Source organism: Podarcis tiliguerta (genome assembly GCF_965153285.1).
Source record: "Podarcis tiliguerta genome assembly, chromosome: 17".
Classification (NCBI taxonomy): domain Eukaryota; kingdom Metazoa; phylum Chordata; class Lepidosauria; order Squamata; family Lacertidae; genus Podarcis; species Podarcis tiliguerta.
In genome coordinates, this window is record NC_139550.1 from 20,920,012 (window position 1) to 20,933,199 (window position 13,188).

A 13,188-nucleotide genomic window follows, 5' to 3' on the forward strand; every position below is an offset into this window, starting at 1 on the left:
CCCCCACTGGGTACTCAATCAGACGGCATTTATTTTCTGGGGTGCCACAGAGTACTATTTGCTACCCAGCACTCCTAAGCGTCCGTAGGAAGCTGTTGGGGGTGGTCATTATGGGATATGGAGCAAACTGTCATCAGTATGCTGGCGACACACAGCGGTTCCTCCAAAATCAACTTATTTTAAACCCTGGCAAGACAAAGAGCTTGGAAGTTGATGTACAGAAATAACGCACCTGGGTTATAGATACTGAAAGCTACTTTGTGGTCACATTTTATTGTTCTACAAATATAAATCTTAGAATAAAATTTTCATACGCAGGTTATGTGGCTCATGAATTTATTTTGGACACCCGACCTTTCAAGAAGACAGCAAATATTGACGCTGTGGATGTCGCTAAACGGCTTCAGGATTATGGTGAGTTGTCAAATGGGCAACGTTCTTTTATCACAATTAAAATGTAGGATTCAATCCTGTGGTGGTAAGAATTATGAAAGCTGTTTAACCGGCTCATCCAGCACCCTGTGGGCTCCTGCCATCAGGCAAAATTGAGAGCCACTTGTTTTTTATCATTTACCCTGCCATGAATCATTTACCCTGTCTGAATTCTCTCCTGGTTTGGTGGGGAGTCAGGCGATCGGGAGAACATGATTATGGATGTCCACAAATTTGACATTTGGGTTTATGCAACTGCTGCAAGCTGAGAATACATAAGGAGAGAGACAACTGTGCTTCAAATAACTGGTCCCCCCCCCCAAGTTGGTCAGTAACTGGGCTTTGTAAATGGCCTTGCTGTATGTAGCGAGGAAGAATATGTAATACCAAAAAGTGTTCCTTGAACTCTGAAAACATGTTGTTTAGACTTTGCTTAGGGTCCTGGTCTGTTGGAAAGGTGGTACAATAAAAGAACGTTGTGTTTGCTAGGATTCCACGCTCCAACGATGTCCTGGCCAGTGGCAGGTACTCTGATGATTGAACCAACAGAGTCTGAAGACAAGGCAGAGCTAGACAGATTTTGTGATGCAATGATCAACATTCGACAAGAAATTGCCGATATAGAGGAAGGAAGAATGGATTCTCGAGTTAACCCGTTAAAGGTGAGAGCAGGGTTTATTTATTTGTAGTCGTTGCTCTTCATCAAGATTGTTTTGAAACAAATTGTCTACGATTGATGCTGTAATCCCCAGGACTCTGCAGTTTAGTACAGAAAAAGGCAAAAAGCCAGCATTTATTCTATTTCTAGCTGTTGTGTCTCATGGTATAGACCCTGTACTCCTCCTATTGCAATATATTATAGGCATGTGGCTCCGCTTGATTTTTAACAACATCTGCTAGAAAACCTCAGATTCACTGTTACCCGTTCAGAGAGCTAGTCTTGGTCACATTTTATTGAAACCAATAGGACTCAGATTTATTGGTTTTTGTTGGTTATTATTTCAGTGGAACTTAGCAGATCTCTTAGCTGAGGCTATTACTACTGTTTGAGCATTTATATTATTACTCAATTGAATTATATTATTATTTTGTATATTTTAACTTAGATGTCACCACATACCTTGACCTGCATTGCTGCTCCTAACTGGGACCGTCCTTACTCCAGAGAAGTAGCTGTTTTTCCACTGGTAAGTAATGAGTTAACATGGGAAGCTTTCCTCATTCTCATTTGAGCAGCCAGTTTTATTAGACAGCATTACTACTGGAAAATGTTAGGAACCTTGCAAGCCAACCTTAAAAAGAAAGGTACATCAGATGTGCCAAAAAGAGATGGCATAAAGCAAGGATTAAGCTACCTCTTCCTTCCTGCTATAGCCTTCATAATTATCTGCAGTCTCAGCTGATGCTGCTTTGAAAGAGGTCCTGTAAGTTAAATGCAAAGGCAGCTTGGAGCCAGAAAACGTTATCCCCTAACTGGAGTTTGGTGGGGATAACATAAGTTAAAACAGAGTGGCTCATAACATTCTGACATAAAACCATACAAAGACAAGACAAAGCATAAAGACCTTGAACTATTGGTTGTTTATGGCTCATGTTATGATGGAACACTGAACTTATGTGGCAGTTAGTGGATAACCACCTCACATTTTATAATGCTTAAATTATACTGAGGGATCTTTCCATTGGTCCCAGAAAGAAATCATTCCTTACAGCAGGCAGCAGAACCCTGATCCCAAACACATTAGTTATGTTGAATTCAAAGTGTATCCTTTGTCACTTCTGCCGTTTGGCAAACGCCTTTTGAAACTTGGGGGCATCAAAGCAGTTTGAGATACTCCACAGGGCTAAAATTAGCAACCGACTCAAACTCCTTTCATGAGCCGAAACGTGGAACTAATTTCACCCGACTTCTAAAACTTCAGGCTTTGAAGGATAAACCAGTGCACCACAACTCCTATAGTACCTAATGCAGCTGGCTATCGTCTCTTGTAGATGCTGCAGTATGCCCGTTACTCTTTAATGTACCGTAGAATATTGTCTGCTAATTTAAAAATTACCTACTGGATATGTTTCTCCCACTTTAGCCATTTGTAAGACCTGAAAATAAATTCTGGCCCACAATTGCTCGAATCGACGACATCTACGGAGATCAACATCTGGTTTGTACCTGCCCGCCGATGGAAGTCTACGAGTCTCCTTTTGCTGAACAGAAGAGAGCGTCATCTTAGGGTCAGTCTCCCCTCACCTTACCCTGTTCCTTTTTAGGTGACCAGGCTCGACCTCCCTTGCTACGCTTCAGGAAGGATGGGCTCTTCTGCCCAGTGAACCATTTTTTTATACGGTGTATATTTTTGTAATCTCCATACTGTTGATTAAATTTCTGTGCAGCTATGTAAATATACTTTAGGTGGAAACAAACTGACTTGATGCAGTGCCTCAGTTTCCACAGCAGTTCATGCTGAAGTGGCCTTGATTTAACACTCTTTGATCAATTCAGGACCAAGGCTGCTTTCCTGTGTTGAGGAGCGCTAAACATAGAATGGTATGTGTAAAAATAGAACCATTTTTTTTTGTTAAACTGGGCCCTGACAATACTTCTGTGATAGAGAGCAATCCCAGTTTATTTTGAATAACGCCTATACTGTGGGATTTTTTGGGGGCTCAGGCTGTTTGGTGGCTAAAATTATAGTCATTATTCACTTTGTATGAACTGAAAGACAGAGACCACAATATGCTGAAACAAAGGAAAGTAAGCTCCTCTGTACCTCACTTTGTATTAGATTGTGGCTATATACTTTTGTAGTTTGTATTAATTAAATTTATATATTGCTTCTAGTGTTGATAATGTCATTTAAGGAACTTGTTTTTTCTTTTTTAAACTCCCTGTGGTAGCATTCCAATAAAATCTAGAAGTTGTAATAGCTTTTGAAACCTGATTTCAAAGTCTGATTAAAAACAAGATTTTCTGAAAGTGTGTGGTATTTTGTTATGTGCTTTTGTGAACTATTTATAGTGGGTTGTATTCTATGCTTGCATGAACTGGAAGGGGTGCTTCTACAATGCATTGTGTTCTGCCCAAGATACCAGGTGAGGCTTGGGGTAGTGTGTTTGTGAATTTCCCCCCCTTCAGATAGAATTGTGCAAAAACCCAGTGAGTTAGGCTTTGTACCAACAAACAAAAAAATGCAGAAGGCCAATTTCTAAGGTCTTTTAAAAATGTTTTGTATAATATTAAACCCGAGACCAAACACCTTGTTATCAAGAGTTTTCAAATATACATTCAGCCATCTTCCAGGAAACACCGTCTTATGGCTGCAAAATTACAAACTAACACTTTATGAATCATAAAATATTTAATAAGGTATATTGGGGAAGAGGAATATACTGTATATAAAATTTCAGATCACAATATGAAGCGATTTGAGCCCTCTCCAAGCTAGCACTGCTCTCAATGCTGTGTAAGATGTATTGCCACTGATACAAGACCTACTAAAAGCATACAGTTTTACCTAATACAAAAGTGGCTTGTTTCATATGAAATAGTTTTTACACAACTAGAGTGTTTTGAATACCCTCTTTAAGTGCAAAAAACACAAATCACTTTACATTAACAGCAACAATGCATTCATATTGTTCTCAGTCATTAGTAGTCAACTTGCATAAGATACAAGAGCACAATGACGCTCACAAAAATAGACTAAAAGCCTGTTCTTGCAAAAGAAATTAAGAAAAACAGCATAATGGCAGGAAATGCACACGCACAAAAAGATTATGCACACCACAGAATTTGACGTTCTGTAATTAAAAACTGGCTTAAGTGCTGTTTTCTTGTTGTAAAATCAAACTGCATGGACCAGGCAAACTAATATTCAGGAGGCAGTGTGTAGCTGAACTTCATCTGACGCGCTCTTAAAATTCCCCACAATTTGTTTTCCTCCATCTGAGGTAGTTACAAAAAACAATCTGAAGCATCCGCTGTTGTGGCCAGTCAGAGCCAAGGCTTGTATTTTTTTCCCCCCTTCTTGTCATCTGTCCAAAACTACCTTCAGTGTTGAAAGTCAGCTGAGAATGTGAAGTTCTCACTACACAAAAAAGATTGCAAAATGGGAAAGAAGGTTGAGTTAGCCGCTCCACAATGTGACAGTCATATGAACTGCGCTCAAGCCAGCTGGTCCACTTTTGAATTTTCCTGGTTTCCTCTCTTTGTACAGTCTGTAAGTCATTAAGAGAAGTATACTGAGAACTGAACTCGTATCATCGTCCTTTGCTGTAACCAGGGAAGAACTGGTCAAGTAGTGTCTGCAGTATTTTGTTGGGAACCATGGTGTAGCCCTTTCCAAGGTCGTGTCGGCAAGCAGGGCAGGTGAAGACTTCAGCTCTAAAGGAGCGCTGTAAACAGCTCTATGTTACAGAACGATAAGGAATATGTTTAGGACACAACTTAAAATATGGTTCACAAGAAAATGAAATATCAACTAAATGCCAAAAATAGACCTCTGGGCTTTCTGTGTTTACAGAAAGCCTTTTCCTGAGATTACATAAATTGACAAAAACATAACAGGGCTACCGGAATATGCTAAATAAATATACCAGTTATGTTATGAGGGATTGGTACTGTGCTATTTTTCTGCATAAAGGTAGTCCATTATTTTTCTAGCAGTAATCTGTCATATGTTATAAATGAATTCTGTTTAAACATTTGCAAAATCAGTAGCACTACTGTATGTTGAGCCCTAATTTGTTGTGCAGCCTGGTTCAGGCAGAATAGTCGATCACAGTTTTATGCAACCAAGGAGAGGATCAGAAGTTTTCACTTGGAAGTTTTTAAACTAACCATAGTTCCCTGTGCCAGTCAGAAAAGTGTCTTGTGCAAAGAAGTGTCTTTGCACAACGGTCTAGATTACAACCTTCAGTAAAACTAAACTAACTTGTACACAAATGCTGGTGAATGTCTCTACATTTGTTACAGGCAAAGCTATGTTGTCTCATGATTTTTTTAAAAGCCTACAGGTACTTTCTAAACAGCCAGGAGCTATGGCACATGGAATGACATTCCCAGGTGCCCTATCCTTGTCAGACAAAAATCCTGGCTACTACAAGCACTCAAATACCAGGTGCTCAGTAGTGGTCTTTTTGTAAATGTTTAACAATGTAATCTAGGTTAGTGAGTGGGGTCAGGATGTGGAATTGTGTGGTCTCCCCGCCATCCCATAATATGTGAAAATTCTCTTTCACCTGCTTTGGGGCTTAGTGTTTGCTGCATTCATCCTTTACCAGCCCTGCTTAAAATGAATCCCAGTACTCTCCTAAACTCACTTTGGCAGCCCTAATTAACAATGGAGTTTTAACATTGGTTTAGGCCAGGCATAGGCAAACTCAGCCCTCAGATGTTTTGGGACTACAACTCCCATCATCCCCTGACCACTGGTCCTATTAGCGAGGGATGATGGGAGTTGTAGTCCCAAAACATCTGGAGGGCCGAGTTTGCCTCTGCCTGGTTTAGGCACACACCTGGATGAGGAGGAGAACGAGTGCATCAGGAGACAGGGCACAGGTACTGGGAGTACATTTCCCTTACGCACTGGTTCATTGGGAAGTGTGACCTGGGCCTGTTTACATATAGAATTGTTTTATATTTGTTTTCATTATATTGTGAAATAACTTTGAGAAGCGAAATTGGAAGCAATTCATAAATGATGTTGGTGGTTTTGTCATCTTCCCATAGACCTCAAAGATGAGGGAAATCTGTTGGATCAAAAAGGCACTTCTCTTTGTTCCTTCTAGCATTCTATAGTTTAAATGGATTTTGTGAATGTGACCCCTACCAATATTTAAGAGTTGTTTATATGCTCCCCCCAAAAAAACCAAGTCAAAATTATGAACATTAGGACAAATATTACAAGGCACAATTCTGCCAAAGTCATCTTGATTTCAATGGAAGAGATAAGAATGTGCTTAAATCTCTGCCCATAGGGACTCTGAAATAGATCCAGCCTATGTACGGGAAAAGTAACTGATATCCTTTACCTACTTCGTTCAGTCAAGATGAAAAATAACTCATCTCGTTTTTAGTTGCAATGTAAAACTGTGCCAGTTCAAGAGTGGGCAGACTTCAAGCTTGTGTGGTCTACTTTGTCCTCCTTTCTCTAAGCTGCCACTTTTCAGGGCTGCAGCTGGTGAAAAATTCCAGGTGGACATACGCTGAAAAGTGTCTCCTTTAATTATAAGTATCTTAGTCCAGGAATTTGTTTTCTGTATCCCAACCCCCAACATTACTTCAGTAGCCAATATGCAGAAAAAAGTTGCTGCTACTGTTAAAGAGTCATTGATGATCTAACGCTAATTACTCAAGGATCTACCAGTATACCCCAATCTACTTTCTGCCAACCCCTGGTCTTGTACCTCTTTCAAGGAAGGAACAGAGCGAGTTCAAAATGCTGGTGACTTGCTTTCCAATAGAACCAGGACCAATGGTTCCAAGATCAAGAGGAAGAAACATCACTACGGTGCTACTTACTTTACAGACATTGTGGAGGCACTCTGTGGTCACCGGTTGGTATACCAGCTCCTGGCAGCAGACACACATAAAAGATTGTTCCAGTTTCTTCAAAAAGTTCTATGGCAAGATAAGAGAAAAATAAGTTACACAGACAATGGGACTCTAGGCTGCGTGCAACAAGCAAATCCTTCATCTTAGTTGTTTAAAATAAATCACCTCTTCATAAAAAGGTCTTATTCCTGTAAAGTAACTCCCACATTCTACAAAGGGCAGAATGTTTTGTGGTTAAACTAAGCACAAACATACCTTCTACTTCCAATAATTGTGTTATACATATTGATCCCTTCTTGTCACTGCAACAAAGGTTAAAATGCAGAATGTGAGTTACTCTAAGAAAACATACTGGTCCTTCCTTAAGAGAAGCGAGAACTTCATCCCACAGCTTCTGGTTCGGTGAATCTTCTTGAATCAACCACTGCTGTTGCTGAGTGAGCTGGAAAGCTTCTCCTTTGCCGCCATCTCCTTTCCCTCCATCTTCCATCTTCATGACTTTGGCCACGTTTGTAGGTTCCTCAATTCCTTCTGAAAAATAATGAAGCAGCATTATAATCCTGGGGTGGCCTAGTGAGGCAATGATAAAAATTCTTCCCATTCAGCTGTATTGTGGAAAATGCAGTGATATATATATATGTCTATCAAAGCAAACTAGATTTATTTTAGACTGTACAACATGGGTGTCAAACACAAGGCCCGCGGGCCGAATCCGGCCCGCCAGACCTCGTCATATGGCCCGTGGCATCAAGGGCAAGGAAGCGAGCTTCTCGTCCTTTTTACTGGTCCCGACCCAGATTTTAGGGTCCGCACTCCGGCGGAGGCTCTCTGCCTTTCTAAAAAGTGACCCACGCGAACAGCCTTCCCTGCCTGCTTGCAGACAGGGCTCCAGCCGACGCGCCCCGTCGGCGCTGCCTACCAGCTGGTCTCACAACTTTCACCTGTGTCGCCGGCCGGGCAAAGAGGCTTTCTGCCCCTCGGAGCCTCCCAGGCGCAGCTGCTCGAGGGGGCGGGTCGCGCGCGAGGCAACTTTTGGAGTCCCAGAGCCGTGGAGGCTGGCAGTGAGGGCAGGGAGCGAGAGCCACGCTTGGGACGCTGCTCACTCACTCGCTCGGGCCCCCAAAAAGAGACCACTGTGGCGCTGCAGCTGGTGAGGAGATGGCCGGGGGCGCAGGCGGCGGGGGTTTGCCACACCACAAAGCAGGGGCGCCTCCCACCTTGAAGAGGACCACGCCGTCATCTGGGCGGCTGGAGCAAAGTGGGAGCCTGCCAGCAACTTGGCTGCGGGAGCCTGGCTACGAAACACCGCCCCCCTCCCCACGCCAACACATCGGCTTTCTCCAGGCCGGAAGACTTGGCGGATAGCCCCCTCCCCGGGAGCAACTGCAGCAGCTCAGGGCCCCAGCAGGACATCCTGGCCACCCGCGCCCGCAGTGCCACTGGGGCTCCCTTGCAAGGAAGAAACTGCTGCTGTCCAAACTGCAGCTCCGTATCCTCTGACTTCTGAGTGCAGCGGCAGGGCGGGGGGAGGCAACATTTGCTTCTGCTCTGCTCTGTTGGGACAGGCTCCTGTCTCTTCCCCGTTGGAGCTCCAGTCTGCCTGGAAGCCCATCTCATCATCTTTTTAAAAAATCATTATTATTTCTTCTTCTATTCTTATTTAAAATCGTACTGGAATAGGTATATTAAATAGTGTATAGGTTCAAGACAACACACACCAGTGCCTAAGGAAAAATAACTTTGATAAAGTCCTACAGATACAACCGGCCCTTTGAGGGTGACCAAACTGCTGATGCGGCCCCCGATGAATTTGAGTTTGACACCCCTGCTGTACAATGTTCACTTTATTTTTTTCTTCAGCTTCATATTTGGCACCTACATTCTGGCAAAATATCTACCCTATCCCCCCCCCCCCCCACAATGTACTTTTTCTGAGGCCAAACTCAAGCAGGTCCCATTAAGACAAATTTTGGCTGCTATGAACCATTGTGTTAGGCAGTGAACACCAGCTGTCCCAATTTGAAGTCAATGTGTCTGAAAGGTGGGGCTGCAGCAAGCAGCTTTTCTTTCAGAGGCTGCACGGTTTCATGTGGCAGTGCTTTCAGGTGCACCACATAAAAACCGAAGCGAGACTACAGCACTCCCTGTCACACAAACATAGATCATAGAGCCATAGGAACCCAGGTGTGCATCCTTATGATGCCAAAATGGTACCATCCACACAAAAGACGGAGGCATCTGCAGGTTTGGGGGAGCCCCAGGTTCTATAGGGGGAAAATCTTCAGAAAAAACTCTGAACTCCTAAATCATCCAACAAGGAATGGGTCTTCTCAGAGGGAACAGAATGCTGACTGATTATTTGAAGGCGGTGGGGAGAGAGACAGAAAACCAGCTGGAGTATTATGGAGAGGGAGTGGCTGTCTGGGCACCTTACAGTAGAACACGACAACATTTTTTCCAGCTTCTAGCTTTTATTATTATTAAGATTTACACACTGCCCTTCATATCTCAGGGTGGCTCATAGACTAAAATACAAGATAAAAACAGAGGTAAATAATTAAAACAAAACAGCAAAACAGTAACACACACACACACCCTTGCCACAGACACATTTAAAAGGCTGTAGGATAATCAGTCAAAGGCGTGACGGAAGAGGAACGTTTTTCCTGTCACCTAAAAATATATAATGAAGGTGCCAGGCAAACCTCCCCTGGGGAGAGCATTCCACAAATGGGGAGCCACCACAGAGAAGGCCCGTTCTCGTGTTGCAACCCTCTGGATCCTTGACCTGGTGTTCCATCTAGTGTTAACTTGCAGCATGAGATGTTCAGACTGCTGACATGACCACTCCTAAATGCCCTCTTTCTCTGAACAGAGCTCAACCACCTCCTTGGCTCACCAATAAACTGATGCCAATGAAGTAGATGGGGGAACAAGCAATGATGCTTAGCCACTAGCCCTTACTCCTTTGAAAACAGAGAGCCTAGTAAGTTAATTCCCCTTCCTCCTGCTACCATACCATCATCGATCAGTCTTTTCTGATTTCCGTTGCTCTGTTCTGTTGGCTCCTGTTTCGTAGGTTGCTTTTTTACTTTATCCTTCTTTTCTTTACTCGCCATAGCTTCCAAATAGCCTTCCGGGTACTGCAAAAAAAAAGAGCATCAGGTCTAAAAAGTATCTTAAACAGCATTCACATTAAAACAACGATGTCCAGAATGACATCATTTTTAAAACCAAACTAACTTAAAATTATGGGACGCGGGTGGTGCTGTGGGTAAAACCTCAGTGCCTAGGACTTGCTGATCGTAAAGTCAGCGGTTCGAATCCCCACAGTGGGGTGAGCTCCCATCATTCAGTCCCAGCTCCTGCCCACCTAGCAGTTCGAAAGCACCCCTAAGTGCAAGTAGATAAATAGGGGCCGCTTTATAGCGGGAAGGTAAACGGCGTTTCCGTGTGCTGCGCTGGTGCTGGCTCGCCAGCTGCAGCTTCGTCATGCTGGCCACGTGACCCGGAAATGTCTTCGGACAGCGCCGGCTCCCAGCCTCTTGAGCGAGATGAGCGCACAACCCTAGAGTCGGTCACGACTGGCCCGTACGGGCAGGGGTACCTTTACCTTTACTTTAACTTAAAATTAGGGCACAGCACATAAGGAGCAGGCAGCTGTGCAAATGACTCACAAAAAAGATCTGTCACAAGGGCATAAGCTGGACCTTGCTCTTTGATTCCTACCCTGGGACAAAAAACAGACTGATAGACCTCTGGGCTATAGCTAACTCTTTTGCTTTTGACTTTCATTACGGGAATGTTTACCATACCATTTCTTAAATTTTATCAACCTGTCTAGGAATCCAAATGTGAACAAATGATATGAACATGACTACACACTTGATCACATGCAATATGAAATAAGGTATGGGCCTATTTCAGGCTTCTAGCTGCCTTAACATCTTCAAAGCTGATCTTGATGAAGCCTGGCTCCCGGAGATTTTCAGCAGAGTTTGGAGCTTCTCTAACATAGATGTTAGAACAGTTATGTTTCAATAAAACTTTTTAGAACTACGGTAACTTTACATTCTAACCTGTAAACTCAAGCCCAATTTCTTTGACCTTTCCATTCCTTCTGAAGTCCATGGGGCAGGTTCAGCATCATCTCTTCTCAGAAGATAGCGCCAAACTAAGAATCCACATTTTCCAATTTCAGGCCAGTATTTCACCACCTAAATGATAAAAGTTCCTATCACTCTTATGTTTTATCTTCCACAGTCTGAAGGCCTGTCCGATTAAATCCCTCCAACCCCCCCCCCCATTTATTACAATGAGCTTAATAAATTTCACCTCTATGGATTCATCAGTTTTAAGATAAAATAGTGCTTTCTGAAAATGCAAGTTGATGCATAATCTGCACTATCCTGTACGAGACTTCCTGAGACAGCAATGGAGTTGTAAAGATAAAACATGCCTAATGTGCAAAAACAGCTTAACTGCTGTATGTGCCGTGAGCCAATAAGAGGACAAATTTTTCAGGAAGATTTCCTGACTCCCTGGAGAGGCTTTCCATGGAATACAAGGAGGTGCAGAAGTAGAGGCAGGGGGAAGAGACAGGAAAGCCAGTTGTGCAACCCAAGATTTGTTGTTGTTTAGTCGTCTTAGTTGTGTTCAACTCTCCATGACCCCGTCAACCAGAGCATAGCTTGGAAACTCCCACTTTCTTCTCAAAGCTTCTCCTTTTTTATGTCCATGGAGTTTTCTTGGCAAAATACTGGAGTGGTTTGCCAGTTCCTTCTCCAGGTGGATCACATTTAGTCTAAACTCTCAGCTATGGCCTGTCCGGTGGCCCTGCACAGCATAGTTCATAGCTTCTTGGGGTTATTCAAGCCCCTACACCATGACAGTTACAACATAAAGCATGCAACAGGCTGAATGGTAACGTTTGCAATAAATTTCTTTACTGGTTACTTCCTAATATACGAATCAAGTCCAGGATGTACACCATATACAATCCTTAAGCAAGGTAGTGTCCCATGAAGGGGCAGCCCAAGATAATTTCCCCTAAAACTCAAAATGCTTTGCTCTTTATAAATGCAAGAAATGTTAAATTAGGAAAATACACACTTTATAAATCCCATCGTATCTGTTGCCTTCTTCGGGGGCATATTTGCTGATCCTTCGGCCCTTTGAGCTACGAACCACTCGGACTGGCTTGCCAGCTCTCCAGTTTTTAGACTCGGCTCCATTTTTATCATCCAAGGGGGCATCACAATTTAGCGCCAGTGCCCTGAAAATAAAAACAAAAAAACATAAGAGATAATGCTTCCTCAAATATTAAGAGCACAAGCAAATATCTTACTCAGCTATTTGAATTTAATTTTCCATGGTAGGCAGAAGATAAAGCGTTTTATTCAACCTGAAGTTAAGAATTATTGATATAATGCTGACACATCAGGATTTCCCCCTGCATGCAGCCAGAGGGTTTGGGGTGTGTGCAAAACAGATATAAGGGACACACCAGGGCGAAGAGAACATTCCATTGCACAAGAAAAAAAAAATTGTTGTGCTGATGGAACTGCTTAATGCTACACTGAATATAATCCAAAAGCAGATACAAGTAACATATACAGACTAAGTTATATTCCCCTCTAAGGCAGGAGTTGTCAACCTGGTCCCTATTGCCCACTAGGGGGCGTTTCAGGATTCTAGGTGGGTGGTAGGAGGTTCTACGGCGCAAGCTGAATCTTCCTTTCATTGAGCACTGGTGGGTGGAAATTTTACCATCAAGAAAGATGCATTAGTGGCAGTAGGTATAAAAAGGTTGACTACCCCTCTAAGGCATAAGAAAACATTCCCATGCAAACCAAATATTTTCCCCGTGTAAATTTCATTACTATTAGTCAATGAATTTTTTTAAAAAATCCAGAATCTACTTGCTCCCATCACTGCTTGCTCCCAAGTAAATATGCTTAGGATTTGATTCTGATTTGTTTTAGCATTTATATGTTACTTTGTCAACAATAAAGCTGAGCTCATAGTGGCTCACAAATGTAACTAAGAATTAAAAAGTAACATTTAAACCAACAAAACCATATTAAAATAGCATACAGGCGGTGAGCATTTTGTGCATGCTCAATTGATGCATGGGACCTTTTTGGACCCGGAAGAGGGCAAAATGGGAGTGGGATAGAATGGGGCATAACAGGGTGGCCTTATGA

The 13,188-nt window shown here is 42.7% G+C and overlaps 2 protein-coding genes and 1 long non-coding RNA gene across 5 annotated transcripts in view; 2 read left to right on the top strand and 1 right to left on the bottom strand.

Moving 5' to 3' along the window:
- Window positions 1-3,403, top strand: part of GLDC (glycine decarboxylase) — a 39,196-nt gene extending 35,793 nt beyond the window's left edge. For both annotated transcript variants that reach the window (XM_083419603.1, XM_083419604.1), the window contains exons 22-25: window positions 319-414; window positions 922-1,094; window positions 1,539-1,619; window positions 2,517-3,403. In XM_083419603.1, the coding sequence (XP_083275729.1) occupies window positions 319-414; window positions 922-1,094; window positions 1,539-1,619; window positions 2,517-2,660 (494 nt within the window). In that variant the 3' untranslated portion in view covers window positions 2,661-3,403. The remainder of the gene's footprint in view (window positions 1-318; window positions 415-921; window positions 1,095-1,538; window positions 1,620-2,516) is intronic.
- Window positions 3,404-3,766: 363 nt separating this feature from the next.
- Window positions 3,767-13,188, bottom strand: part of UHRF2 (ubiquitin like with PHD and ring finger domains 2) — a 49,456-nt gene continuing 40,034 nt past the window's right edge. For both annotated transcript variants that reach the window (XM_083419766.1, XM_083419765.1), the window contains 6 exons: window positions 12,095-12,257; window positions 11,062-11,199; window positions 10,002-10,125; window positions 7,335-7,513; window positions 6,950-7,048; window positions 3,767-4,833 (listed from right to left, as the gene is read on the bottom strand). In XM_083419766.1, the coding sequence (XP_083275892.1) occupies window positions 4,687-4,833; window positions 6,950-7,048; window positions 7,335-7,513; window positions 10,002-10,125; window positions 11,062-11,199; window positions 12,095-12,257 (850 nt within the window). In that variant the 3' untranslated portion in view covers window positions 3,767-4,686. The remainder of the gene's footprint in view (window positions 4,834-6,949; window positions 7,049-7,334; window positions 7,514-10,001; window positions 10,126-11,061; window positions 11,200-12,094; window positions 12,258-13,188) is intronic.
- Window positions 9,858-12,224, top strand: LOC310668062. Its single transcript, XR_014506592.1, has 2 exons — window positions 9,858-9,968; window positions 10,827-12,224. It is a non-coding gene; the product is annotated as an uncharacterized lncRNA (long non-coding RNA).